Raw genomic sequence first — 25,490 nt, forward strand, 5'->3', positions numbered from 1 at the left:
AGCCCCTCCTCTTTAACCTGATTGGATGCCACCTCCTCCTTCTTATTTGATTGGCTGCCTGCTCTAAACATTATCATGTGACCAGCGGACCGACGGACAAGCAGGAAGAACACAGCCGGTGAGTAATGAGTGTTTGGGGTTTTTAAGCTTTTAAACATTATTTACGCAGTTTACGTTAAAGCTGTGCTGTATTAAAAATACCATAAATCGATTTAATTGTGTCTTACAGCATAATAGGGCTAGTAAACTCTTTAAAATGTGGGTAACGGTTGATTTAATTGGTGTGTTTATTGGTTAGCTTGTTGGAGCTAACTTCACGACGATATAAAAGTGTTTTCATCGAGTTCGAGTCTAATTTAAATGTTAATTATTTGTTGTTTTGCTGATGTGAGACGGTTTCTTGAACAGGAAGCGTTGCTGATATAGTAAAAGCTAATTTTCCGTTTTCAGCTGCAGCTCCTTCTGTCTATATAACAGTTTTTGTGGTATTTTTCCAATTACTTTATATTTATACACATTATTTGCAAAAGCAAGGCGAGAATAACCAACAAGGACTTTAAATCTAAGAGTTAAACAACGAAGCAAGGTTTTAAAAGTAGACAGCATTCAGAATAATATAATAAACTTCATTTATATAACACTGAGCTTAGCAATAAAAAAAAGTATGGAAGTAGTTATGGAAAGTGCCATCTCTGAAAAGAAATTTATCTCACATGGATCATTCCAGAACTGGAGGAAGTTTGGGCTCCAAAATGTTTGAAAAGTCAACCTTCTCTTTTCCAGGTTTCTGCTCCATATTCATCAAAAATAGGTAATAAACTATCAAATGATAAGATAAGATCTACTTTATTCATCTTGGAGGAAATTATTTTGCCAGAGTATAATAAACAATAAACAAAGGTTAGTGGAATATACACAATTACACAGAGGTTATTAGTAAAATAGAAATAACAAATAATACAAAGTACAAAATGCAAAGTACAGTACCAAATGCCTAACTGGCTCAGCTTACACATCAACGGTAGCATTTTTATTCCCTGTTTTATTTGTTGTTTTTATCTATTTCCAGCTTTGGATTAATTACACATACATTGTTCTTTAAATAACCAACAGTGAATTTATTTATTTTTTGCTTTAAAAAAAATCTCTGGTTGAAGGTTTTCCAGTTTAGTTTTTTTTTTTTTTTTTTTTTTTATCTTTGTGTTTTAGACCAAGTCTGACTTTTAATTATGCCCCTGGTTGGTAAAATTATACGGAATAAAGATAGAAGGTAAAGATCTGATGGTGTTTTCCAGGGTTGAGGATGGCGGCGGTCCTCCTGTGTTTCCTCCTGGCCAGTCCAGTCCTCCTCGCTGCCTCCAGCCCAGTTTCTGGCTCCAACAACGGGACTGTTCCTCTGGTGCTGTGGCATGGCATGGGTGAGTGACCAGGATAAATCTGGGAGTTGTGGTTATTTATAGGTTATAAGGCTGTGGTTTTACTGGTCCGGTCCACTGGAGATCAGACTGGGCTGGATGTGGAACCTGAACTATAATCAGTTTGACTCTCCTGATTTAAAGGAAATTGCATCGTTTAAGCTGAAGTTTAAATATCACAAAACACAAATAAACTGCAAAACAGAGCAATGCTTTTCCTTTATTTTGTCACCCATCTGATGTTTTAAAGCTTTTAAACCCAAACTCCATTTAATCAAATACATAAAAATAAATAAATAGATCTTTTCCCGCCATCATATTCCCACAAATTAAAATATTTTTGTTGTCTTTAGCATCTTTTCTAGACATGATGAGTGAATCTGGAGCTGCTAACAAACAGTCACTGGAGTTTTAGAGACACTAAAACTGGTGATGCTGTTTTCTCAGCTGACATTTCTGAGTTCTGTGATCTTACAACGATAAGGAGATCCTGTTTTTGAGCCATTTCTGGCAGAAATAAAAGCTTTAAAGCTGCATGTCTGCTGTCTGATCGACTTCTAGTAAACACAAACCTGAGTGTAACGTGAGATAACCGATGTGGTTTTCTCTGAAGGCTTCTCGTTTTAATCTTGCTGGGAAAATAACAGCTGTGGAAGTGAAAAAGAAAACCCACTTTCTCTTTTGCTTCCACAGCGTCACTCTCATGGTGCCAAAGCATCGATCTGGCTTTATATACGGAGCCTGGTAGAAGGGTTTTTTACTGCTCTTCAGCATTTAATCCATTTCATTTGGCTTTTTGGACCAGGATTTACAATAAATAAAGATAATTTCATGTCAAGGTGAAAGCTTCTAAGGGAGGTTAATACTGTTTAAAGTACTTTATTTAACCCTCGTGTCGTCCTGCGGGTCAAACTGACCCGTTGTAATGTTTGAAAATGTGGAAAAAAATATATTTTCACAGTGAAACTTCCGATCTCCACATTTTTAACATTTTTGGGAAATCTTTGAACATTTTTAGGTGGAAAAAAAGAAATGTTAAAAATGTTTCTTAAGAACATTCACAAAAAAATCTACCAAAATTCAGCAAATTTCGCTGGACTTTGGTTGATATCCTTGTGAATGTTCTTAAAGAAAATATTAGAAGTTTTACTGATATATATGGAATCACTTTAGATATTTTTAGGATTTTTTGGAAGATTTTTACTCATTTTTTGAAAATATTTACAAGAATTTTCTTGCCAAATTTGGGGGATTTTAAAAAAAAATCTTTTTAAGGAAAACTTTTAAGGAATTATTGGAATTTTCTTCCTGAAGGTTTTACAAATTTTCAGAAATTTGGGGAATTTTTTTGCTGAAATTTTGTATTTTTTTCAGACAAGGAAACAATATTTTTTGGTGCCCATGAATGAAAACAACAGGAGGGTTAATAAAAGTTAATAAAAACTGTAATATTTCTATATATATCCATTAATAGTAAATGATTCTTTGTCCACCTTTCACTGCCGTCCTGTTCAGGATAAACTTCCTCCTGTCCAGGGATAAACCGATTATCGTTCTGGTCAGCATTTTTCCAATTATCTGTATTTCTATTGACTGATATTTGATAAATTAAGTGCTCTACTTCAGGTCTGGTCTGGCTCCTCTCTCTGCAAAACTGAAAAAAACGAGCAACAAACACAAACCAGAAAGTTAGCTTCTCTCACAGAGGCTAATGCTACGCTAACGGCTAGCAGCTAAGCTAGCAGGCAGCAACAGATTAACCTGGAAAACGATTATTATTAATGAACTTTAGAGGGCAATAAAAGTGATAAAACTGAAATATTTTGTGAGTGTTTTTGTTGTTTTGTGTCATTTTTGTCTCGATTTTATTGTTTGTCTATTTTTTTGTCGTTTTGTAACTTTTTATCCAATTTTTTGTCATTTTGTTTCTCGCTTTTGTCTTTCGTGTCTTGTTTTTGTAATATTTTGTCTTGTTTTTGTTGTTTTTGATCTTTTTTGTCTGACTTTTGTCGTTGGTCTCATGTTTTTTGTCATTTTGTTTCTTGCTTTTGTCATTTTGGGGTTTTTTGTCTCGCTTGTGTTGTTTGTCCATTTTTTGGTTGTTTTGTTTCTCACTTTTGTCATTTCTTGCCTTGTTTTTTGTTGCTTTCTAACTTTTTTGTCTCATTTGGTTTTGTGTCATTTGTCTCATTTTTTGTCGTTTTGCGTCTCATTTTTTAAAATATTTTGTCTAGTTTTCGTTGTTTTTTGGTCTTTTTTTTGTCTGACTTGTCGTTTGTCTCATTTCTTGTCTTGTTTTTGTCATTTGTCTCTTTTTTGTCGCTTTTTAAACTTTTTTTGTCTATTTTTGTCTCATTTTTTGTTTTGTTTCATGTCATTTGGCAAATTTTTTGTCCTCTTTGTGTCTCATTATTGTAAGATTTTATCTTGTTTTTGTTGTTTTTTAGTCTGTTTTTGACTGACTTGTCGTTGGTCTCGTATTTTTGTCGTTTTGTGGTTTTTTGTTGTCTCAATTGTGTTGTTTGTCCATTTTTTGTCTCTTTTTGTTTTGTTTCATGTTGTCTCATTTTTTGCCATTTTGTGTCTCATTTTGAAATATTTTGTCTTGTTTTTGTTGTTTTTGTTGTTTTTGTCTCGCTTGTGTTTTTTGTCTTATTTTTGTCGTTTTGTGTCTCGTTTTTGTAATATTTTTTCTTGTATTCATTGTTTTTGGACTGAAATAAGATGAGTTTGACTCCTCTGTTCTAGTGAGTGACTCAAAGTGGACATAATTCTGTTAAACATACAAAATAAATCAACATCGCACATTTTTTTGCATGCAGCATTGTTTACTTGCTAACATTCTTCTTCTTCAGCATCTTTGTTGGTATTTTGCTGCATATTTTACATCTTTTTGCTCCAAACTTGAGGCTAAATGTCCCCAGAACCAACGCAGACGACATGTTTTAGTCTCTAAATAATAATAAATATTGTTTTGTCTGCCAGGCGACAGCTGCTGCAACCCGCTCAGCATGGGGGCCATAAAGAAGATGATGGAGGAGGAGATCCCTGGCATCTATGTACTGTCGCTGATGATCGGGAAGAACGTGGTGCAGGTATTGAATCATTACAGCTGGCAATGTTTTATCATCTGCACCTCACCTCAAGACCAAAATCATCAAGATGTCACAAAAAACTGTCACTTTTTAAAGCTTTTCTATGATTTATCTGAGTTTAATTCTATATTGTTAATATTTTATCAGTGTTTGAGCTACAATAATGAATGGAAATCTGCTAGTTTCAACTATTAAATTAACGCTCACCTGTTTTGATAATAAATTCATTGTTTTAAGCTTCTTAAATTACATTTGTCTCAGTTTTCTTTCCTCCTCAGTGACAGTAAATTCAATATGTCTTTTTTGTCATTGTGTGGTACAACAGAATAGAAAAATGCAGAAAAAGTAGTAAAAAATCTTAAGTATAACATGTAAAAAGTTGTATTTAAAAAGAGTGCACACTTATTACATTTGCACATTCAGTTGGCACCATTTTCACATTTAAAATTTGTTTTGTTTTCATTTTATGTAGATTTTGTGGTTTTTTGCTGTTATTTGTGTGCCTTCTCTCTTTTGTCATCTTTGTTTTCATGTTGGTCATTTTTTTTCTTTATCTTAGTTTTTGTGTTTTTGCATCATTTTGTGTATTTTTGTGACTATTTTGAATCTTATTGGTCAGTTTTCTGTCTCTTTCGCTTAGTTTTTTGTCTGTCTGTGTTGGTTTTTGTCTTTTTTTCGATTATTTTGTGTCTTTGTGGTCATTTTGTCTCTTTTTCTTTGTTAGTTTTTGTCTTTTTGTGGTTCTTTTGCTTCATTTTGTGGTGTTTGGCTATTAATTTGTTCCTTTTTCTTGTTGTTCTTCATCTTTTTGTGTATTTATGTGGCTATTTTGAATCTTATTGGTCAGTTTTCTGTCTCTTTCTCTTACTTTTTTGTCTGTCTGTGGTTGTTTTTTGTCTTTTTTTGATTACTTTGTGTCTGACTAAAAATGTAATCAATTAATCAAGATAATAAAGGATGGATTAATTAGCAGTGGAAATGATCACTAACTGCATTTCTAATCCACATAATGTTATTTCAGAATGTTTCTCCAGCAAAAATAACAGCTATAACCAGAAAAAAATCCCATTTGAGAGCTTATTCTGTTTCTGTGAAGGTCCAGTAGGAGCTTCTGGTCAAACTTGCAGTACTGGTGGAAATGTGACGTTTAGAGAAGAATGTCACGATGGATGACGTGAGGATTCCTTTTCTGTGACATTTGCAGTGGCAGACGCTGGAGTTTCATCAGAAAAAAGCTGGTTCTGAGTTAATATTCATGGCCGAGCAGCACGCCGCCGCCTCCAGCTTTGATCCGTCCTGCTTCGGACCTTGTTGTCTTCCTTTCATCATGCCGCTTTGTGATGTGAGCGTTTCATGTCTCCCCTCCTGCAGGACACAGAAAATGGGTTCTTCATGGACGTGAACCAGCAGGTGTCTCTGGTGTGCAGCCAGCTGGCTCAGGACGCCCGGCTGAAGGGAGGATTCAACGCCATGGGCTTCTCTCAGGGCGCCCAGTTCCTGTAGGTAGCTCCGGTCTGGACCCCAAAGGGTTCTGCTGGGGAAGTTAGAGAAATAAATACTCAGTATCTATGTCTAGAAGGCAGATTAGCCTGAAATAGAGTCTGGAAAACAATAAGAAATAATGATTTAAAACCTTAGTGGACATAAAGTGACAGAACTACGGCTTCAGCTATCGAGTAGTTTAGTAATCCAGTATTCTATCCATTACTTTAGTAATCCAGTATTCTATCCATTACTTTAGTAATCCAGTATTCTATCCATTACTTTAGTAATCCAGTATTCTATCGATGGGCAGGCATCTGTGGTGTGTCGTACATGTATATTATAGTACATATATAGTATAATACTGGCATGTAGTATAGTACATATATACTATAATACTGGCGTATATTATAGTACATATATAGTATAATACTGGCGTGTAGTATAGTACATATATAGTATAATACTGGCGTATATTATAGTACATATATAGTATAATACTGGCATGTAGTATAGTACATATATAGTATAATACTGGCGTATATTATAGTACATATATAGTATAATACTGGCATGTAGTATAGTACATATATACTATAATACTGGCGTATAGTATAGTACATATATACTATAATACTGGCGTATAGTATAGTACATATATACTATAATACTGGCGTATAGTATAGTACATATATAGTATAATACTGACGTATATTATAGTACATATATAGTATAATACTGGCGTATATTATAGTACATATATAGTATAATACTGGCATGTAGTATAGTACATACATACTATAATACTGGCGTATAGTATAGTACATATATACTATAATACTGACGTATAGTACATATATAGTATAATACTGGCATGTAGTATAGTACATATATAGTATAATACTGGCATGTAGTATAGTACATATATACTATAATACTGGCGTATAGTATAGTACATATATACTATAATACTGGCGTATAGTATAGTACATATATACTATAATACTGGCGTATAGTATAGTACATATATAGTATAATACTGACGTATATTATAGTACATATATAGTATAATACTGGCGTATATTATAGTACATATATAGTATAATACTGGCATGTAGTATAGTACATACATACTATAATACTGGCGTATAGTATAGTACATATATACTATAATACTGACGTATAGTACATATATAGTATAATACTGGCATGTAGTATAGTACATATATAGTATAATACTGGCATGTAGTATAGTACATATATAGTATAATACTGGCGTATAGTATAGTACATATATAGTATAATACTGACGTATATTATAGTACATATATAGTATAATACTGGCGTATATTATAGTACATATATAGTATAATACTGGCGTATATTATAGTACATATATAGTATAATACTGACGTATAGTATAGTACATATATACTATAATACTGGCATGTAGTATAGTACATATATAGTATAATACTGACGTATAGTATAGTACATATATAGTATAATACTGACGTATATTATAGTACATATATACTATAATACTGGCGTATAGTATAGTACATATATACTATAATACTGGCGTATAGTATAGTACATATATAGTATAATACTGACGTATAGTATAGTACATATATAGTATAATACTGACGTATAGTATAGTACATATATAGTATAATACTGACGTATATTATAGTACATATATACTATAATACTGGCGTATAGTATAGTACATATATACTATAATACTGGCGTATAGTATAGTACATATATAGTATAATACTGACGTATAGTATAGTACATATATAGTATAATACTGTCGTATAGTATAGTACATATATAGTATAATACTGACATATAGTATAGTACAGGGGTATTGTTTGTCAACTATCATTATCAATATATGTCTTTACTGTCATTATATAGATACATACATATATATAGGGCAGAACAGAGCGGTAAAAAAATCTTATAAATAACGTGTTTGTCAACAGGTAATTTAAAAACTAAATTATCTCAAAGTATTTGATATATCAAGCAAAAAACCACAAATATCTTTAGAAATAATTCATAATAATATTTATAAATAAGTATAATTGATGTAATTAGTCGGTTGAGCAGAAACTGTCCTAAAAGTTTGATGGTTTTAGATGAACGATGTCTGAGCTTCGTTCTCGTCTGTTTTCTGAGGCTCTGATTCTTCCTGTTTCCAGGAGAGCTGTGGCTCAGCGATGTCCATCCCCTCCCATGAAAACCCTCATCTCTGTGGGCGGCCAGCACCAAGGTGAGGAAATAAAAACCCACAACAGTGCTTATTCCCTTATTTATTAAAAGACATTCTGGGGATATCTTTAATGTTTATAATCATCACTAGTTCCCAATAAAAGAACAAAACCAACAATTAATTAATTCTACAACAAGTTTATCTGATCAGTCATCTTCCTTTCTGCCACAGATATGATAAAAATAAATCATGAACTGCTGCACTGGATGACACGAACTCTAATTAAACGTTTTTATCTGGACAAGAATTTCCCTCCAGATTAATAAAGTTTGATAAGATCAAATAGAAATTCTTGTGCTTGAAAACCAGGAACAGAAAGGTAATAAGTACAATACTTTACTAAGAAATTAAATAAAACAAGTAAGCTACAATAAAACTAGGATAGAGAAGAAGTACTACTGGCAGTGATACTGAAGGAGTATTAGAAGTTTTATTACACGACAGTAAAACTTATCTAGCAGTTTCATTAGAAATTCCACAGTTTAGTAAAACTTGAGTCTGGAAACAGAATCAGAAACACCTCTGAAGGTCTATTTAGTGGCTTCCTGGAGCTTTTGACCTTAATCCTGATGTTCTTCATCAGCAGACAAAGTTTTTAGTGTTTTTTTTGGCACTTCAAGAACTTAAGGCTTGCTTTTGTGTGACGTTATAAGTTAAAAACTTAAAAACTGACTATATATATGTATATGTATATATATATATATATATATATATATATATATATATATATATATATATATATATATATATATATATATATATATATATATATAGTCAGTTTTTAAGTTTTTAACTTTATTTCACAGTTCAGAAAGATTGAAAGTGGCAAAATATGAGAGACAATAAACAAGAAAAAGGTTGAAAATGACAAAACAAATTAGACAAACAATAAAATAGATTGAAAATAACAAAAAACGAGACAAAAAACTAAAAGATTGAAAATGACAAAAAAATGAGATAAAAACCACAAAAAAGATTGAAAATGACAAAAAATTTGACAAAACAACAAAAAGACTGAAAATGACACGAAATTTGACAAAAACTAACAAAAAGATTGAAAAGGATCTGTTCATTTCTGTTTTTCTTGCATTCCACTTGTTCTTTGCCTGTCTTGGTGTTTTATTATTCTATCTAATTTATTCAGAGTAAGTTTTACCATGTTTGGACTTCTTCTGTTCAATGTTCTTCCTGAGTTTCCTTCTTTTCTTTTAAGATTCAATTGGAGATTCAAGACCTTTCTTGTCCTTGTAGAGCTGCTGACAGCAATAAATCCAAATAATGGTGTTAAACCCTGAGTTAAAATAGAAGATAAAATAAATAAAATCAGTTCTTTTCTTTGTGAAGCAGTTTATGAACTCTGTTATTACTGTCATTGGTATCATTGATTTGAGTCATGGTGATCATAAATAAAAGCAGGTGAGTGTTTGTCCTCCTCAGGTGTGTACGGGCTGCCCAGGTGTCCCGGTGAGAGCTCCCACATCTGCGATGTGATCCGTAAAGCTCTGAACAGCGGGGCGTACTCCGACATGGTCCAGAAACAGTAAGTTCACTGGCCGAGTGCTGCAGCCGCTGAGTAGACTCTAACTGACTGACCCTCTGATTCTGGTCCTCAGCCTGGTCCAGGCCCAGTACTGGCACGACCCGCTCAACGACGACCTGTACAAGAAGCACAGCCTCTTTCTGGCCGACATCAACCAGGAGAGGGTCGGTCCATCCACCACCACTCCGCTCCACTCTTTACACCTTCAGAGAGTTGAAATACCGTCAGCCTCAGTCGCTAGAACTAGAGCTTAAACTGTAAACCAGAAATAATTGTCAAAAAATGAGACGAAAAACAACAAAAGTAGACTGAAAAATGACAAAAATTAGACAAAAAACAACAAAAGAAGATTAAAATTAGGCAAAAAAAACAACAAAAAAGATTGAAAATGACAAAAATGAGACAAAAGACAACAAAAATGGATTGAAATGACAAAAAAAATGAGACAAACAACAAAAAATATTGAAATTTACAAAAAATGGTACAAAAAACAACAAAGATTAAAATGGCAAAAAATTTAGACCAAAAAAACAACAAAAAGATTGAAACTGACAAAAAATGACACAAAAACAACAAAAATTGTTAAAAATGACAAAAAATAAGACAAAACAACAAAAACTGTTTGAAACGGACCAAAAAAATTGACAAAAGACAAACAAAAATAGATTAGTAATGACAAACCGATGTGTACTTAATAAAGTGGCCAGTGAGTGTAAATGGTGATGGAGAGACAGAAGGAGCTGCAGCTGAAACAGAAAATAAACTGGAAAGATTTTAATCGTGTCAATAAAGCTTTCTGCTTCAAAAGAAAATCTCAAATCATCAAAACAACGAATATTTTACCTTTCAATTAAACTCAGAGATGCTTTCAGTGCGTCGTAACGTTAGCTCGAACAGGCTAACTAACCAATAAACACAGGATTTATGTTTTAGAGCAGAAAGGATGGAAATATATAAAGATGTTGGGAATATTTTAGCTACTTCCGAGATAAATTTCTCCCAGTTGACAAACTTTCAACATGTTTTTTGACAAACTGAGATCTCAAGAGCTACGACTAGAATGACTAGAAATGTGAGATTGTTAACGACACTAAATGCAACACAAAGAATTATCTATACTATTGCAGCATTTGACTGATTATTCTGTTTTTATTTCTTGTAAATCTTGCTGCACCTTTACACATTTACGTCTCTATAATCAGCTTGTTTCTGTTTTTTCCGTCCAAAGGCTGTTAACGAGACGTACAAGAAGAACCTTCAGCTGCTGGAGAAGTTCGTCATGGTCAAGTTCCTGCAGGATTCTGTGGTGGATCCGGTTGTTTCTGAGGTAACCATCAAATCTTAAATCTCAAAACAAAAAAAGATTAAAACGACCAAAAAGTAGACCAAAAAAAATGAAAAGATTGAAAATGACAAAAAAAGACATTGGAAATGAGACAAGAACAACAAAAAACACTGACAAGGGCAAAAAAATGAACAAAAAACAACAAAAAGATTTAAAACGACAGAAAATGAGACAAAAAGCAACAAAAAAAGATTGAAAATGACCAAAAATTAGACAAAAAAACAACAAAGAACATTAAAAATAACAAAAATGAAACAAAAACGACAAAAAAAGACTGAAAAAGACATAGAACGGGATAAAAACAACAAAAAGATCGAAAGTGACAGAAAATGAGTCAAAAAACAACAAAGAACTGATTGACAATGACAAAAAAACAGACACAAAAAGAGATTGAAAATGAGACAAAAAACAACAAAAAGATTGAAAGACAAAAATGAGATTGGAAATAAACAAAAACCAACAAAAAAGACTGAAAAAGACAAAAAATAAAAAAACAACAAAGAGATAGAAAATACCAAAAAAGGGCAAAAAACAACAAAAAATTGAAAATAACAAAAATGAGATTGAAAATAAAAAACAACAAAAGATCGAAAAAGACAAAAAATTTGCCCAACAAAGCAAAATGAGTGAAAATGACAAAAAATCTGACAAAAAACAACACAAAAAAGACTGAAAATGACCAAAAATTAGACTTAACAAACCCAAAGCCACCAACTTCTTCATTCTTAGATTTTAAAACGTCATCACGTGCAGCTTCCCGGATAAAAAGCTCAACCGTCTTTTCTGGCAGTGGTTCGGCTTCCTGAAGACCGGCCAGGCTAAAGAGACGGAGACTCTGCAGGAGAGCCTTCTCTACAAAGAGGTAAGAACTTTAAAGGTCTGTCCATCACTGGCTGCTTTTAATTCTCATCACAAACTTCAATAATATCACTTTCTGGTGGTATTTAGTAGCTGCCGTGGTGCTTCTCGCTCCTCCGCTTGCTGTCTTTTTGTCCTTTTCTTTAGTTACTCGTCTATGTTTTTAGACATCTGCATGTAGAAACAGCTCTGTGCTTAAAAACTGCACCACAAGCTTAGTTTATGGTGTTTCTAATGTCAGACAGTTTCATTTACACAAACACAGTCCTCAGATCAGCCAGATGTGGTCGACTGCTTCTTGTTTGCTGCCAACAACAGAACAAAGAGGAAAAGTGAAGAAAATAAGCTCCCTGACAACAACATGGGGGTCCTGGATAACATAGCAGCTCTAAATCATTGCTTTGTTTTCTGCAGGACTGTTAGAAAGGGGAAGAAGTGTCCTTATCTCTCCTCAGCATCACTCGTGTTGATCTTCAGATGATTTTAGAGCTTCCACTTGATGTTCAGAGCGCTAAATCTGCTAAATGAAATTGTAGAATTGCTCTGAATTTATCCATCCAGCTTTACATATTTAGGCTTAAAGAGTTGTTGTCTGTTGTGCAAAAATAAAAACTGTCTGTACGAACCCAGTGCACACAGTAGATTAGAGGAAAGAGTCATTTCTCACACATGAAGGCCGACATTCGTCTCCGAACACAAATTTTTATTGAACTTAGTTTAACGGCTGCATTTCTGGCTTTCTTTGTTATTTATTTCTAACAATGTGTGTGTTTTACTTCACTTTAACTCATTAAATGAAAGGAGTGTGTCTACATTAATAAGCTAATACTCTTAATGCACATTTCATGCATGAACCAAGTTGTACACAGAAACGTGCTGACAGACAGACTACCACTTATTAACAAGTGTGTTGCCTAGAATTCAGTTATTGTTTGGATCTGGGACATGATGCAGCTTTTCTGTCCATCTTCTCCACATCTCTACATCTGAGTGAGGTAAAATAACTCCTTCTATTAATCCAACATAAAAACTATCTGGTGTCACCTTCAGGTAATTCCATGTCAGCAGTTATTTCCAGTTACTCCTGCTGTAGCTGCCCACTGGGTTGTTCATTTGGTCTTTAATGCTGGATATGGAACAGGTGGACGTGTTGAAGATGAAACCCCTCATCTGTTTATATGTTGAGGTTTAGATCAGTTAATGGGAAGCTCCAACCAGCAGCTAGTTAGCTTAGCACAAAGACTGGAAACCAATGGAAACAGCTAGCCTGGCTCGGTACAGCTGCACTGATTCATTTCTGTCATTTCATGCTAGTCTGCTTGTTAAAAGTGAAAATGTGCCGATTTTCCCTTTCTTAAAATCATAACAGACTGAAGGACTTTTATATTTTTGACTGACTGTTGGACCAAAAGAATATTTTCCCCAAGCTAGTCAGTAGCTGCTCAGCTTAGCTTAGCATGACGACAGGAAACAGTTTGTATTTCTGAGTGAATAAAACCTGGCAGTTAGCAGATTTAAATCAATGAGACTGATCAAAAGATAGTTACTGGAACAAACGGCAGTTAACTGGCAAACTGCTGTCGTTTATGGACAGAAAAAACAACCAGAATCTAACATATTCATCAGTGAACTCTTTGAACAGAACCAGGCTAGCCATTTAGCTTACTGCTGCTAGTTTTAGCTTCTGTCAGATTAAATTTTTTTTCTTGTCCAAAAGTTTAAAGTATTCAGGTTATTATCATGCTGAGACAAGGAAAAATGGCACATTTTCATATTTAACAAGTTTCCGACTATAAAATTACATCGAACTAGTACAATAATACAGAGTCAGGCTAGCCGGTTATCTTACTGCTGCTGGGTGTAGCTACCATCAAATTTCTTTTTATTCTGCCAAGCAACACTCTCAAACATTGAAATATTTATGTCATTATGTTTGTGAGAACAGGAAAATGGCTCATTTCCACATTTAACAAGCTAGAGACTGTATCATTAAAATGAATCTGTACTGTGAAAATCCTAAAGTTTCTTGCAGTAAATCCTCTGAATTAATTAAATGAATTAATTATCCAGAGAATTACTGGACCAGCTCTCCATCTAATGGGTCCGGTTCCTGCAGCCCAGAGGGTCTAACCCAGATGGGACCTGAGGAACGTTTAAGCTGGTCAGAGCGAGGAAATTCACCTAGCTTCTAACTGCCTCCATCCAGATATCTGTCCCGCGTCCTCTGATAACTAATCTAACTGAGTAGCCCCTTTTGAGTGGTTAAATAATTACCAGTCACTTCCGTTAACTGCAGCTTTCCTCTCATGGGTCTGGCACTTGGTAAGTTGCTAGGTTAAAGTTTAAAGGTCCCCTGTCCGAGTTATGTGGTAAAATCCCCTTTGCTCAGAGCATTTCTACCCTGGCTTGCAACGAGTGACCACCTCGCAACATCCACTCTGGACTGTCTCACCAGCCCCCTCCCAACTCATCCTGAGACCCCTCCATGTTTGAGGAACTCAAACTATCTATTTTGGACTGTTTGGGCCCTTCCACTCAGTCTCACTTCTCTATTAATGTATGTGTTCCATCTGCAGCTCAGAGCAGGCCCGATTCTTGGATCTCATACTTCCATATTTCTCACCACCCCCTACTATGAGATCAAAGTTCCAGTCTTTATGCTAAGCTAACAGGCTGCTGGTTGTGTTAGTTGTATAGATATTTTCTTTCTTAACTGTGCTGCAGTGTTCTGAACCTGTAGCTTCTAAACCACACTGAAGATGTTCCTGTCTGTTTGTGCAGGATCGGCTGGGTCTGGCAGCGATGGACAAAGCTGGAAAGCTGGTTTTTCTGGCCACCGAGGGCGACCACCTGCAGTTTACCAGAGAGTGGTTCAATGCCAACCTGCTGCCTTACTTACGCTAGAACACACCTGCATGCTGATGGATTATTTCAACATTATACATTTTTGTAGCTGCACTTGATTTAAGAGTAATATGATGGTTATGGGTAAACTGGAGAACGTATGCAGACAGCACATGATTCATTCCTTTTGCACACTGCAAAAACTCTAAATCTTACCAAGTCTATTTGTCTTATTTTTAGTCTAAATGTCTCATCCCACTTGATTTAAGATAAATTCACTGAACAAGTGACATTTTAACAGATGGAGGGACTTGTTTTAAGACAATGCATCTTAAATATCTTGTTTTGAGTTGTATTTTACAAGAAAACTCAAAATAAGTTTAATACATCTCAAAGTAGGAGGTTATATAAAAGCGAAAATCTATTTTTGAGTGACAAACTACTATTTTTTAGCATATCTGGCTTATTTTAAGACACCTAAGCTTGACAATCCCGGTAAAATAGAGCTTAAAATAAGTTTTCCCAGATAATTTTAAGATCTCAATATTCTAAACATCATATCTTATTTCTAGAAATCTGACCAAGACATTTTTTACTTGTTCTATTGGCAGATTTTTTCACTTGTTTCAGGGTAAAAGTTCCTTGAAATAAGTTTTTTTCTTGTTCTGAGAGAAGCATTTTTTCCAGTGCACTGATCACTTCATGACAGTTGATTCCTGTTTTGTGAATCCATATTAATATGAGCAGGTTGTTAGTATGTTAGCTTATTGCTGTGCTACCACCACTGGGCTGTTAATGTCATTTTAAATGTGAGCTGCTCTGACGAGGTCAAACTGTTGGCAGAAATATTGGTGTTTTTTTTTTTTTGTTTTTTTTTTTTTTTAAAGGTTTTAGAATGAGAAAAGGCCTAAAATAAATAATTTTACTGTAAAACGATGCCTCTGTATATATTATGCATTTCATCCAATAAAGATGCCAAGAAAAAGGTCTCTCGACTAATGAGCAGATTTCTGTTTTCAAAAAAGTTTTTATTTCAAAGACAGATGTACGAATGCAAAAATGTTAACATAAAAATTGGACAGAAAAAGCTAAGATGAAAAAAATATCCATTTTGCCTAAATGGGTGGTGTTTAACTGCATCCAGCTAACTAGTGACAGCATATTACAGAGTACAGGTGAACTAGTAAAGGGCAAATGTCCACCAGTTGAACTTGTTTGGGTCTTCCTGGCATTACTGGTGAGGGAAAAAAAGGTACTAGTTAATTAAAATGTGCCAAAATGTTCATTACTTACATTAGTGGGGATGTTTTTGACCTTATTTTGTAATTAGCAAACCTCAGTGTGTTCACTAGTAGAAGCCAAAGTGTTTATTTTATCATTTTTGAAGTAGTCTGCCTGAGTTGAACAGCTTGCAAATGTTAGAGTTCAAAAACAGAGGCGTGGCCAATGGATGAACATTCCATGAGATCAAAGAGTTTCAAGATGTCACACTATGATGTCAGGATTCCATGTTATGACATCACATATGACATCACTCGTTTGTCTATAAAAGTTTGGAAATACACCTCAGTTTTCACTTATGCGACCAGAGGACCTGTACTGAACATCACTCGCATTTCATTGCCAGAAACAGAATTTGAACAACATGGAAAGACCAGCCGAGAGCATGGATCTGAATATAGACGACCTTATCTCAGAGATCACTGAAAGGGCAGCAAGAGGTATCAGCGACCTGAGGCAATCAGTCCAACGTTATAAAGCGGAAGATGAAACAACATGCCAACAGAAGACTGAGCGATGTCTTCAAAGGTTTTTTGAAAAGCGCAGAATGTTTGCTGAGCGTGGCGGGCACTGCCAATACGATTACACCAACCCGAAAATTATACAACAGGAGAATGACAGCGTCATGACACAAGACTCATCTCTCCAAGAAGTCAAGAATGCATTGAAACAACTGTTTGGGAACAAGGATTCACCTGGTTTAGAATGCTACGATGATGACTCGGTCAAGCTTTCAATGCATAAAATGTTTGGGAATGAAGTCGAGGCCACCGAGGTGAGCCACACTAGCATCTCTTCAGCCTTGTCAAGTGATGGAATGTCAAACACATTGTCTGATGAACCAGATGAACATGACCAGGCTGAGGACGTGAATGAGGAGGTTCTAACAGCTGCTGCAATTACTGAAGGGGAGGTATCTTCCCCTGACCTGGCAGACAGTTTGTCTGAGAGCTTTGACACAATTTCTCAGACTATTCCTCAAGAACGGGACGACAGGGAACCAGAGGCCAGCAAATCTGGGTCCACTGATTCTGACAAACAAACTGACAAACCAAAAGACAAATCGTTCTTCAAAAAAATGAAAACTTTAAAGAAATGTTCTGGCAAGAAGGATTCGCCAGTTTCAGAATACAACGATGAGTCTTTTGCAGATTCAGTGCAGCAAAGGTTTGGAGATGATGATGGCGCCACTGAGGTGAGCCACACCAGCATCTCTCCAGCCTTGTCAAGTGATGGAAGTGGGAGTACATTGTCTGATGAAGCCATTGGCGATGACCAGGCCAAGAATCTTCTGAGAGCCTCTCCAGCCTTGTCAAGTGATGGAATGTCAAACACATTGTCTGATGAACCAGATGAACATGACCAGGCTGAGGATGTGAACGAGGAGGTTCTAACAGCTGCTGCGATTACTGAAGGGGAGGTATCTTCCCCTGACCTGTCAGACAGTTTGTCTGAGATCTTCTACACAATTTCTCAGACTATTCCTCAAGAACGGGACGTCAGGGAACCAGAGGCCAGCAAATCTGGGTCCACTGATTCTGACAAACAAACTGACAAACCAAAAGACAAATCGTTCTTCAAAAAAATGAAAACTTTAAAGAAACGTTCTGGCAAGAAGGATTCGCCAGTTTCAGAATACAACGATGAGTCTTTTGCAGATTCAGTGCAGCAAAGGTTTGGAGATGATGATGGCGCCACTGAGGTGAGCCACACCAGCATCTCTCCAACCTTGTCAAGTGATGGATTGTCAAACACATTGTCTGATGAACCAGATGAGCATGACCAGGCTGAGGACGTGAACGAGGAGGTTCTAACAGCTGCTGCGATTACTGAAGGGGAGGTATCTTCCCCTGATCTGTCAGACAGTTTGTCTGAGATCTTCGACACAATTTCTCAGACTATTCCTCAAGAACGGGACGACAGGGAACCAGAGGCCAGCAAATCTGGGTCCACTGATTCTGACAAACAAACTGACAAACCAAAAGACAAATCGTTCTTCAAAAAAATGAAAACTTTAAAGAAACGTTCTGGCAAGAAGGATTCGCCAGTTTCAGAATACAACGATGAGTCTTTTGCAGATTCAGTGCAGCAAAGGTTTGGAGATGATGATGGCGCCACTGAGGTGAGCCACACCAGCATCTCTCCAACCTTGTCAAGTGATGGATTGTCAAACACATTGTCTGATGAACCAGATGAGCATGACCAGGCTGAGGACGTGAACGAGGAGGTTCTAACAGCTGCTGCGATTACTGAAGGGGAGGTATCTTCCCCTGATCTGTCAGACAGTTTGTCTGAGATCTTCGACACAATTTCTCAGACTATTCCTCAAGAACGGGACGACAGGGAACCAGAGGCCAGCAAATCTGGGTCCACTGATTCTGACAAACAAACTGACAAACCAAAAGACAAATCGTTCTTCAAAAAAATGAAAACTTTAAAGAAACGTTCTGGCAAGAAGGATTCGCCAGTTTCAGAATACAACGATGAGTCTTTTGCAGATTCAGTGCAGCAAAGGTTTGGAGATGATGATGGCGCCACTGAGGTGAGCCACACCAGCATCTCTCCAACCTTGTCAAGTGATGGATTATCAAACACATTGTCTGATGAACCAGATGAGCATGACCAGGCTGAGGACGTGAACGAGGAGGTTCTAACAGCTGCTGCGATTACCGAAGGGGAGGTATCTTCCCCTGACTTGGCAGACAGTTTGTCTGAGAGCTTTGACACAATTTCTCAGTCTATTCCTCAAGAACGGGACGACAGGGAACCAGAGGCCAGCAAATCTGGGTCCACTGATTCTGACAAAAAAACTGACAAACCAAAAGACAAATCGTTCTTCAAAAAAATGAAGAAAGCTTTTAAAAAATGCTTTGGCAAGAAGGATTTGCCAGTTTCAGAATACAACGATGAGTCTTTTGCAGATTCAGTGCAGCAAAGGTTTGGAGATGATGATGGCGCCACTGAGGTGAGCCACACCAGCATCTCTCCAGCCTTGTCAAGTGATGGAAGTAGGAGGACATTGTCTGATGAAGCCATTGGCGATGACCAGGCCAAGAATCTTCTGAGAGCCTCTCCAGCCTTGTCAAGTGATGGAATGTCAAACACATTGTCTGATGAACCAGATGAACATGACCAGGCTGAGGATGTGAATGAGGAGGTTCTAACAGCTGCTGCGATTACTGAAGGGGAGGTATCTTCCCCTGATCTGTCAGACAGTTTGTCTGAGATCTTCGACACAATTTCTCAGACTATTCCTCAAGAACGGGACGACAGGGAACCAGAGGCCAGCAAATCTGGGTCCACTGATTCTGACAAACCAAAAGACAAATCGTTCTTCAAAGAAATGAAGAAAGCTTTTAAAAAATGCTTTGGCAAGAAGGATTTGCCAGTTTCAGAATACAACGATGAGTCTTTTGCAGATTCAGTGCAGCAAAGGTTTGGAGATGATGATGGCGCCACTGAGGTGAGCCACACCAGCATCTCTCCAGCCTTGTCAAGTGATGAAATGTCAAACACATTGTCTGATGAACCCACTGGGGACCAGGCTGAGGGAGTGGATGAGGCTCTGAGGGCTGCTTCTGTCACTGATGGGGAGGCATCTTTGTCCGACCTGGTGGACGTCCCCTCTGAAACCCTGGGAACAACATCTAGTGATGCTTCCATTCACCGGATTCTGGTTATGCCCAAAACACAGAAGGACAACGACGCAGGAGACAGCAAATTTGTTAGGACTCAGGAGTCACCAGATTCTGACAGAGACACTCTGAAACCTAAAAAGAAAAAGAAGAAGAGGAAAGCATTGCCAAAACACGTTGGCAAGAAGGAAACTGCAGCTTCTGAAAGCTACGATGAGTGTTCTGGGTTGTCAGTACAGTCTGGGGACAATGCAGAGGACACTCAGGTCACCTCCTCCAGCAGCCCCTCTCCAACCAGGCAACAGGAGGACAAACAGCAGGATGAGGCCTCGGCTGAGAAGCAAGGGTCTTTTGGTATCGTACCTGTTGAACATGACCAGGCCTTGGAAGAGGCTCCGCGGGCTGCATCTACCCCTCACCTGATGGGGAGATCCTCTCAGAGCTCCAGCAGAACTTCCATTTCCCCTGTTATGAAGGTCCACATTTCCCCAGAACAAGAGAACAAAAAGTCAGAAAATAGCAAATACATCAAGACACTGGAGTCCAGCAATTCTGACATAGAACAAAAAACACCGTTTTACACACAAAAGAAGGAATTTAAAAAACAGTTTAGCAATAAGGTAGCACCAGATCTGAACTGCCAAAAAAATTATGTTATTACATCAATCCCCGTTTTTGAGTTTGCCTTCTCCAGCACCGCTCCAGCCTCACAACTCGGTGAAAGCACTGAGACCGATGGACGAGAACAAAAAAAGATGTACAAAAATATGAAGAGGACTCTACAACATTTGGAAACTAAGGTGGTACCAGATCCAAAGTGCCAGCATGTTTATTCTGTTGCATCAGTGCCCCAAGTGTCTGAAACGTATCATGGAGAAGATATAAAGATGCACAGCGAGTCCACCGAAAGTCCAAAACCAAAACAACAAACACTTTTTGGAAGAATTAGGTCAGCATTTAGAAAACAGTTTGGATGCAAGGAACTCAAAGACAGAAAGGATGAGAACAAGAAGAATGAGAAGAAACCTCTGTGGATGAGGCTGATCTGCTGCAGCAGCTGTTGCCTCAGACAGACATCTACCTGGACCAGATCCTCCCCCATCCCTCTGTAGTTCAGCCAGCTGTTTAAATCAGAACAAATCAGACAGCCGTAACGCACTAGAGACATTTAAAGTACAAAAAAAAACCCAAAAAAACCTTTCATACCAAAATTAAAAAAAAAAAAAATTCAAAGAAATCATGTCAGAAAACTCTGTAAAACTACAATTCTAAAATAAATAAGAATATTAAAAATGTAATTAAATACATACTGTATCATGTGAAATTTCTATGATATTTCTAAATGGAGTTTTTATACTAACTGTTTTTATACTAATTGTTTGCTTTTATAGAATCATATTCCTAATATTTTACACTGTTTATGATGATGTTTAACATTTCTAATGTTTTACACTGTCTATGATGATGGAAAAATACTAGATGAGGGAAGTATGAAGGAGTGGAAAGTACTAGGTGAAAAGTTGAAATGGAGACTGTGTTCCACAGATAAGAACAACAGCTGAGGTTTCATCCTCCCCCACGAAGAGGAACCATCTTCACGGCTGTGAAGCAGCTCAGAGCATCCAGAGCAGGAGCAGGACAACAAGACGGCTGCTCATATGCAAAGGAGGCAGTCAGATGTGCAGAAGACAACCAATCAGAAGGAAGACACACCCTGAATGCTTATGCACCTGTAAAACTAGATATAAGGCTGAGTCAGGGGAAGAATACACTGCAAAAACTCTAAATCCTACCAAGTCTATGTGTCTTATTTTTAGTCTAAATGTCTCATCCCACTTGATTTAAGATAAATTCACTGAACAAGAGACATTTCAGCAGATGGAGGGACTTGTTTTAAGACAATGCATCGGAAATATCTCGTTAAGTCAAACAATCTGGAAATTATCTTGTTTTGAGTTGAATTTTACAAGAAAACTCAAAATAAGTTTAATCCTCATGTCGTCCTGCAGGTCAAATTAACCCGTTTTAAAGTTTGAATATGTGGTAAAACATATATTTTCACAGTGAAACTTCTGATGTCCACATTTTCAACATTCTTTGGAATTTTTTGAACATTTTTTGGTTGAAAAATAGAAATGTTAAAAATGTTTCTTAAGAACATTCACATAAAATCAAATTGATTTTTATGTGAACGTTCTTAAAGAAAATTATATATGGAATCACTAGATATTTTTAGGATTTTTTTTGAAGATTTTTACTCATTTTTTGAAAATGTTTACACAAATTTTTTTGCCAAATTTTTTTTAAAAATAAAACTTTTAAGGGAAACTTTTAAGGAATTATTGGAATTTTCTTCCTGAAGGTTTTGCAAATTTTCAGAAATTTGGGGAATTTTCTGCAGATTTTTTGGGATTTTTTTCAGACGAGGAAACCATATTTTTGGTGCCTGTAAATGAGGACAACAGGAGGGTTAATGCATCTCAAATTAGGAGGTTACATGAAAGCAAAAATCTATTTTTAAGTGAAAAACTGCTTCTTTTTTTAGCATGTCTGGCTTATTTTAAGACACCTAAGCTTGACAATCCTGGTAAAATAGAGCTGAAAATAAGTTTTCCCAGCTAATTTTAAGCTCTCAATATTCTAAATATCATATTGTATTTCAAGAAATCTTACCAAGACATTTTTCACTTGTTCTACTGGCAGATTTTTCACTTATTTCAAGGTAAAAAATTCCTTGAAATAAGTTTTTTTTTCTTGTTTTGAGAGGAGCATTTTTTCCAGTGTAGAGAGTCAGACTTCATGAACTGACAAGGATCCTGTTGCTGTCAGGGATAGAAGTTTGGACCCAGAGCTCTGTATGCTATATTCAATTTACTGTTAAATAAACATGTTGAATGAGACCTAAATACCTTCTCCTATTGCTTCATTCAATGAATGTGCAGGAACTATCTCACACATGGTCTGTTTTCCTGGTGGACTGACATTGTGCTCCAACAATCAATAATAAATAATTGAATAGAAAATATTTCAGAATACTTTGTGAGTTTCCTTTTGCTTCAGACTGTGTAAGAAAATATATTACGTTCTTTACTAAATGCAACACAAAGAATTATTTATACTCCTATCCTAGTTGGGTTTTTGTGTTCAGCTTTGCTTTCTGTGAGGTTTAATAAATTCATTTGATTACCCAGACCTGTCCAACATGGTGTGTTTTTCTGCACTGTGGGTTCAGACCTCTGCTGCCCCGTGACAATTTTCACCTCTCCAGCCTTGTCAAGCCATGGAACGTCAAAGACTGATGGATCAGATGAAGGCGACCAGGCCCAGGAGGTGAATGAGGAGGTTCTGCTGCCATCACTGAAGACTCCTGATCTGGCAGACAGTTTGTCTAAGACCATGGACCACAACATCCAGTAAAACTTACATTTCTCAGACACAGGAAGACAAGTCTGAAGAACAGGACAACCAGAAATCATAAGACAGCAAATCTGTCTCCACTGACTCTGGTAGTTTCTGTATGAATTTCCTATATCATCTGCAGAATGATCATCTACTATGTGGTGGAATTTCAACAGTTAACAGTTTACCTCACTCAAATGTAGAGATGTGGAGAAGATGGACAGAAAAGCTGCATCATGTCCCAGATCCAAACAATAACTGAATTCTAGGCAACACACTTGTTAATAAGTGGTAGTCTGTCTGTCAGCACGTTTCTGTGTACAACTTGGTTCATGCATGAAATGTGCATTAAGAGTATTAGCTTATTAATGTAGACACACTCCTTTCATTTAATGAGTTAAAGTGAAGTAAAACACACACATTGTTAGAAATAAATAACAAAGAAAGCCAGAAATGCAGCCGTTAAACTAAGTTCAATAAAAATTTGTGTTCGGAGACGAATGTCGGCCTTCATGTGTGAGAAATGACTCTTTCCTCTAATCTACTGTGTGCACTGGGTTCGTACAGACAGTTTTTATTTTTGCACAACAGACAACAACTCTTTAAGCCTAAATATGTAAAGCTGGATGGATAAATTCAGAGCAATTCTACAATTTCATTTAGCAGATTTAGCGCTCTGAACATCAAGTGGAAGCTCTAAAATCATCTGAAGATCAACACGAGTGATGCTGAGGAGAGATAAGGACACTTCTTCCCCTTTCTAACAGTCCTGCAGAAAACAAAGCAATGATTTAGAGCTGCTATGTTATCCAGGACCCCCATGTTGTTGTCAGGGAGCTTATTTTCTTCACTTTTCCTCTTTGTTCTGTTGTTGGCAGCAAACAAGAAGCAGTCGACCACATCTGGCTGATCTGAGGACTGTGTTTGTGTAAATGAAACTGTCTGACATTAGAAACACCATAAACTAAGCTTGTGGTGCAGTTTTTAAGCACAGAGCTGTTTCTACATGCAGATGTCTAAAAATGTAGACGAGTAAACAATGTTCCCTGTAATTTTTCAGTCTGAGTGTGAGCAAACACACAAACTCCCTGAGCGTTCCTTGGACCACTGTGAGCAACATCAGACGTGTGCACTGTGGTCACACCAGCATCACATCCATTCAAGTTACATGGTTCATTAAAAGAATCAAAAAATATATATATATTACTAGTAATAATAATGACAATAACTATTGAAGAGCACGTTTCTTATTTGCCATGTTTGTCTGTAACCCAATGTACTCTTCATTATATTCTGTGTTATGAAACATTTAAACGGTGCTGCTACATTCATGAGATGCTCTACAAATACAGACTGATGTCATTTTCACATGGGGCTGGTGCAAATAAAGATTTTATGGATTATTATGGATTTTGGCAAAGTATGTCTTGGGGTTTATTGGTAAAGAGGTCAGTAAAGAGGGTGTGTTTATGTAACTGGTTATGAGTTTTTATTGAGAAATAATTTCTCAACAGTTTTGGGACTCAAGCAGTTCCTTCTTTTACTCACTATCTCCCCAGCCTTAGAAAAAAAAAAACCTGTTCACACGGCACAGATGAGGCTGAGGTACACAGGAAATGTTTGGCTCCATTGTACAAGTTTGGTTAAACAGTTTTGTGGGTTGCCCAGTAAGCCAGTGGGTCTGCCGTTCTTTCTACAATTGCATTCGCTGTGGCGCTTTGCATTTGCCAGGCTCTACTTGCATCTTCGTCTAATAGGCTCCACAGTTGAACTGAAAAATATTGAAGATCATCATCATCATCACCAGAAATGTCAGTCATTCCCTATTCAGAAGAGAAAAAGAATACCTGTGGAAGGTGCTGCTGGTGGTGGAGGACGAGGCTGTGGTGGTGCTTGTGACGTAGATGACTGCTGCTTGGTATCCTTTATGTTAATTGTTGTGCGTTCTGTTATAAATGTTCTTTCACACTGGCTGCCACTCTGATTGGTGAATCCAAAAGTTTTGAACTGCAGAGCCACAAGTGTAGCAACAGTCAGTGAACTGTTCTTTTCTTTGGTTTGTAGTCTGTCAGCTAAGTACCTGACAAGGTTCTGTGCCAGGTGTTGTGGCATGGGGGTGGTGAGTTGGGAATATATATATATATATATATATATATATATATATATATATATATATATATATATATATATATATATATATATATATATATATATATATATATATATATATATATATATATATATATATACATATACATATACATATACATATATATATATATATATATATATATATATATATATATATATAT

The 25,490-nt window shown here is 36.5% G+C and overlaps 1 protein-coding gene across 2 annotated transcripts; it reads left to right on the top strand.

The window, feature by feature from the left end:
• The first annotated feature begins 88 nt into the window (after positions 1-88).
• On the top strand, positions 89-24,584 carry ppt1 (palmitoyl-protein thioesterase 1 (ceroid-lipofuscinosis, neuronal 1, infantile)). Of its 2 annotated transcripts, XM_023274113.3 has the most exons (10): positions 89-118; positions 1,296-1,418; positions 4,401-4,510; positions 5,882-6,009; positions 8,206-8,276; positions 9,714-9,816; positions 9,890-9,980; positions 11,045-11,143; positions 11,952-12,023; positions 14,801-15,852. In XM_023274113.3, the coding sequence occupies exons 2-10, from the start codon at positions 1,304-1,306 to the stop codon at positions 14,921-14,923; spliced, it is 912 nt and encodes a 303-aa protein (XP_023129881.1). In that variant the 5' UTR covers positions 89-118; positions 1,296-1,303; the 3' UTR covers positions 14,924-15,852. The 2 variants fall into 2 exon arrangements, with proteins under 2 accessions (XP_023129881.1, XP_054874110.1); XM_055018135.1 differs by lacking the exons at positions 11,952-12,023; positions 14,801-15,852 and adding an exon at positions 21,325-24,584.
• Positions 24,585-25,490: the final 906 nt, after the last annotated feature.

This window comes from Amphiprion ocellaris, chromosome 15, assembly GCF_022539595.1.
Source record: "Amphiprion ocellaris isolate individual 3 ecotype Okinawa chromosome 15, ASM2253959v1, whole genome shotgun sequence".
In the NCBI taxonomy this organism is placed as follows: domain Eukaryota; kingdom Metazoa; phylum Chordata; class Actinopteri; family Pomacentridae; genus Amphiprion; species Amphiprion ocellaris.

Coding starts and splice junctions, on each gene's coding strand:
- ppt1 (XM_055018135.1), top strand. CDS start 1,304: ATGGCGGCGGTCCTCCTGTGTTTCCTCCTGGCCAGTCCAGTCCTCCTC. Junction 4,511..5,881: donor TCGGGAAGAACGTGGTGCAG/GTATTGAATCAT, acceptor CCCCTCCTGCAG/GACACAGAAAATGGGTTCTT. Junction 9,981..11,044: donor CCGACATCAACCAGGAGAGG/GTCGGTCCATCC, acceptor TTCCGTCCAAAG/GCTGTTAACGAGACGTACAA.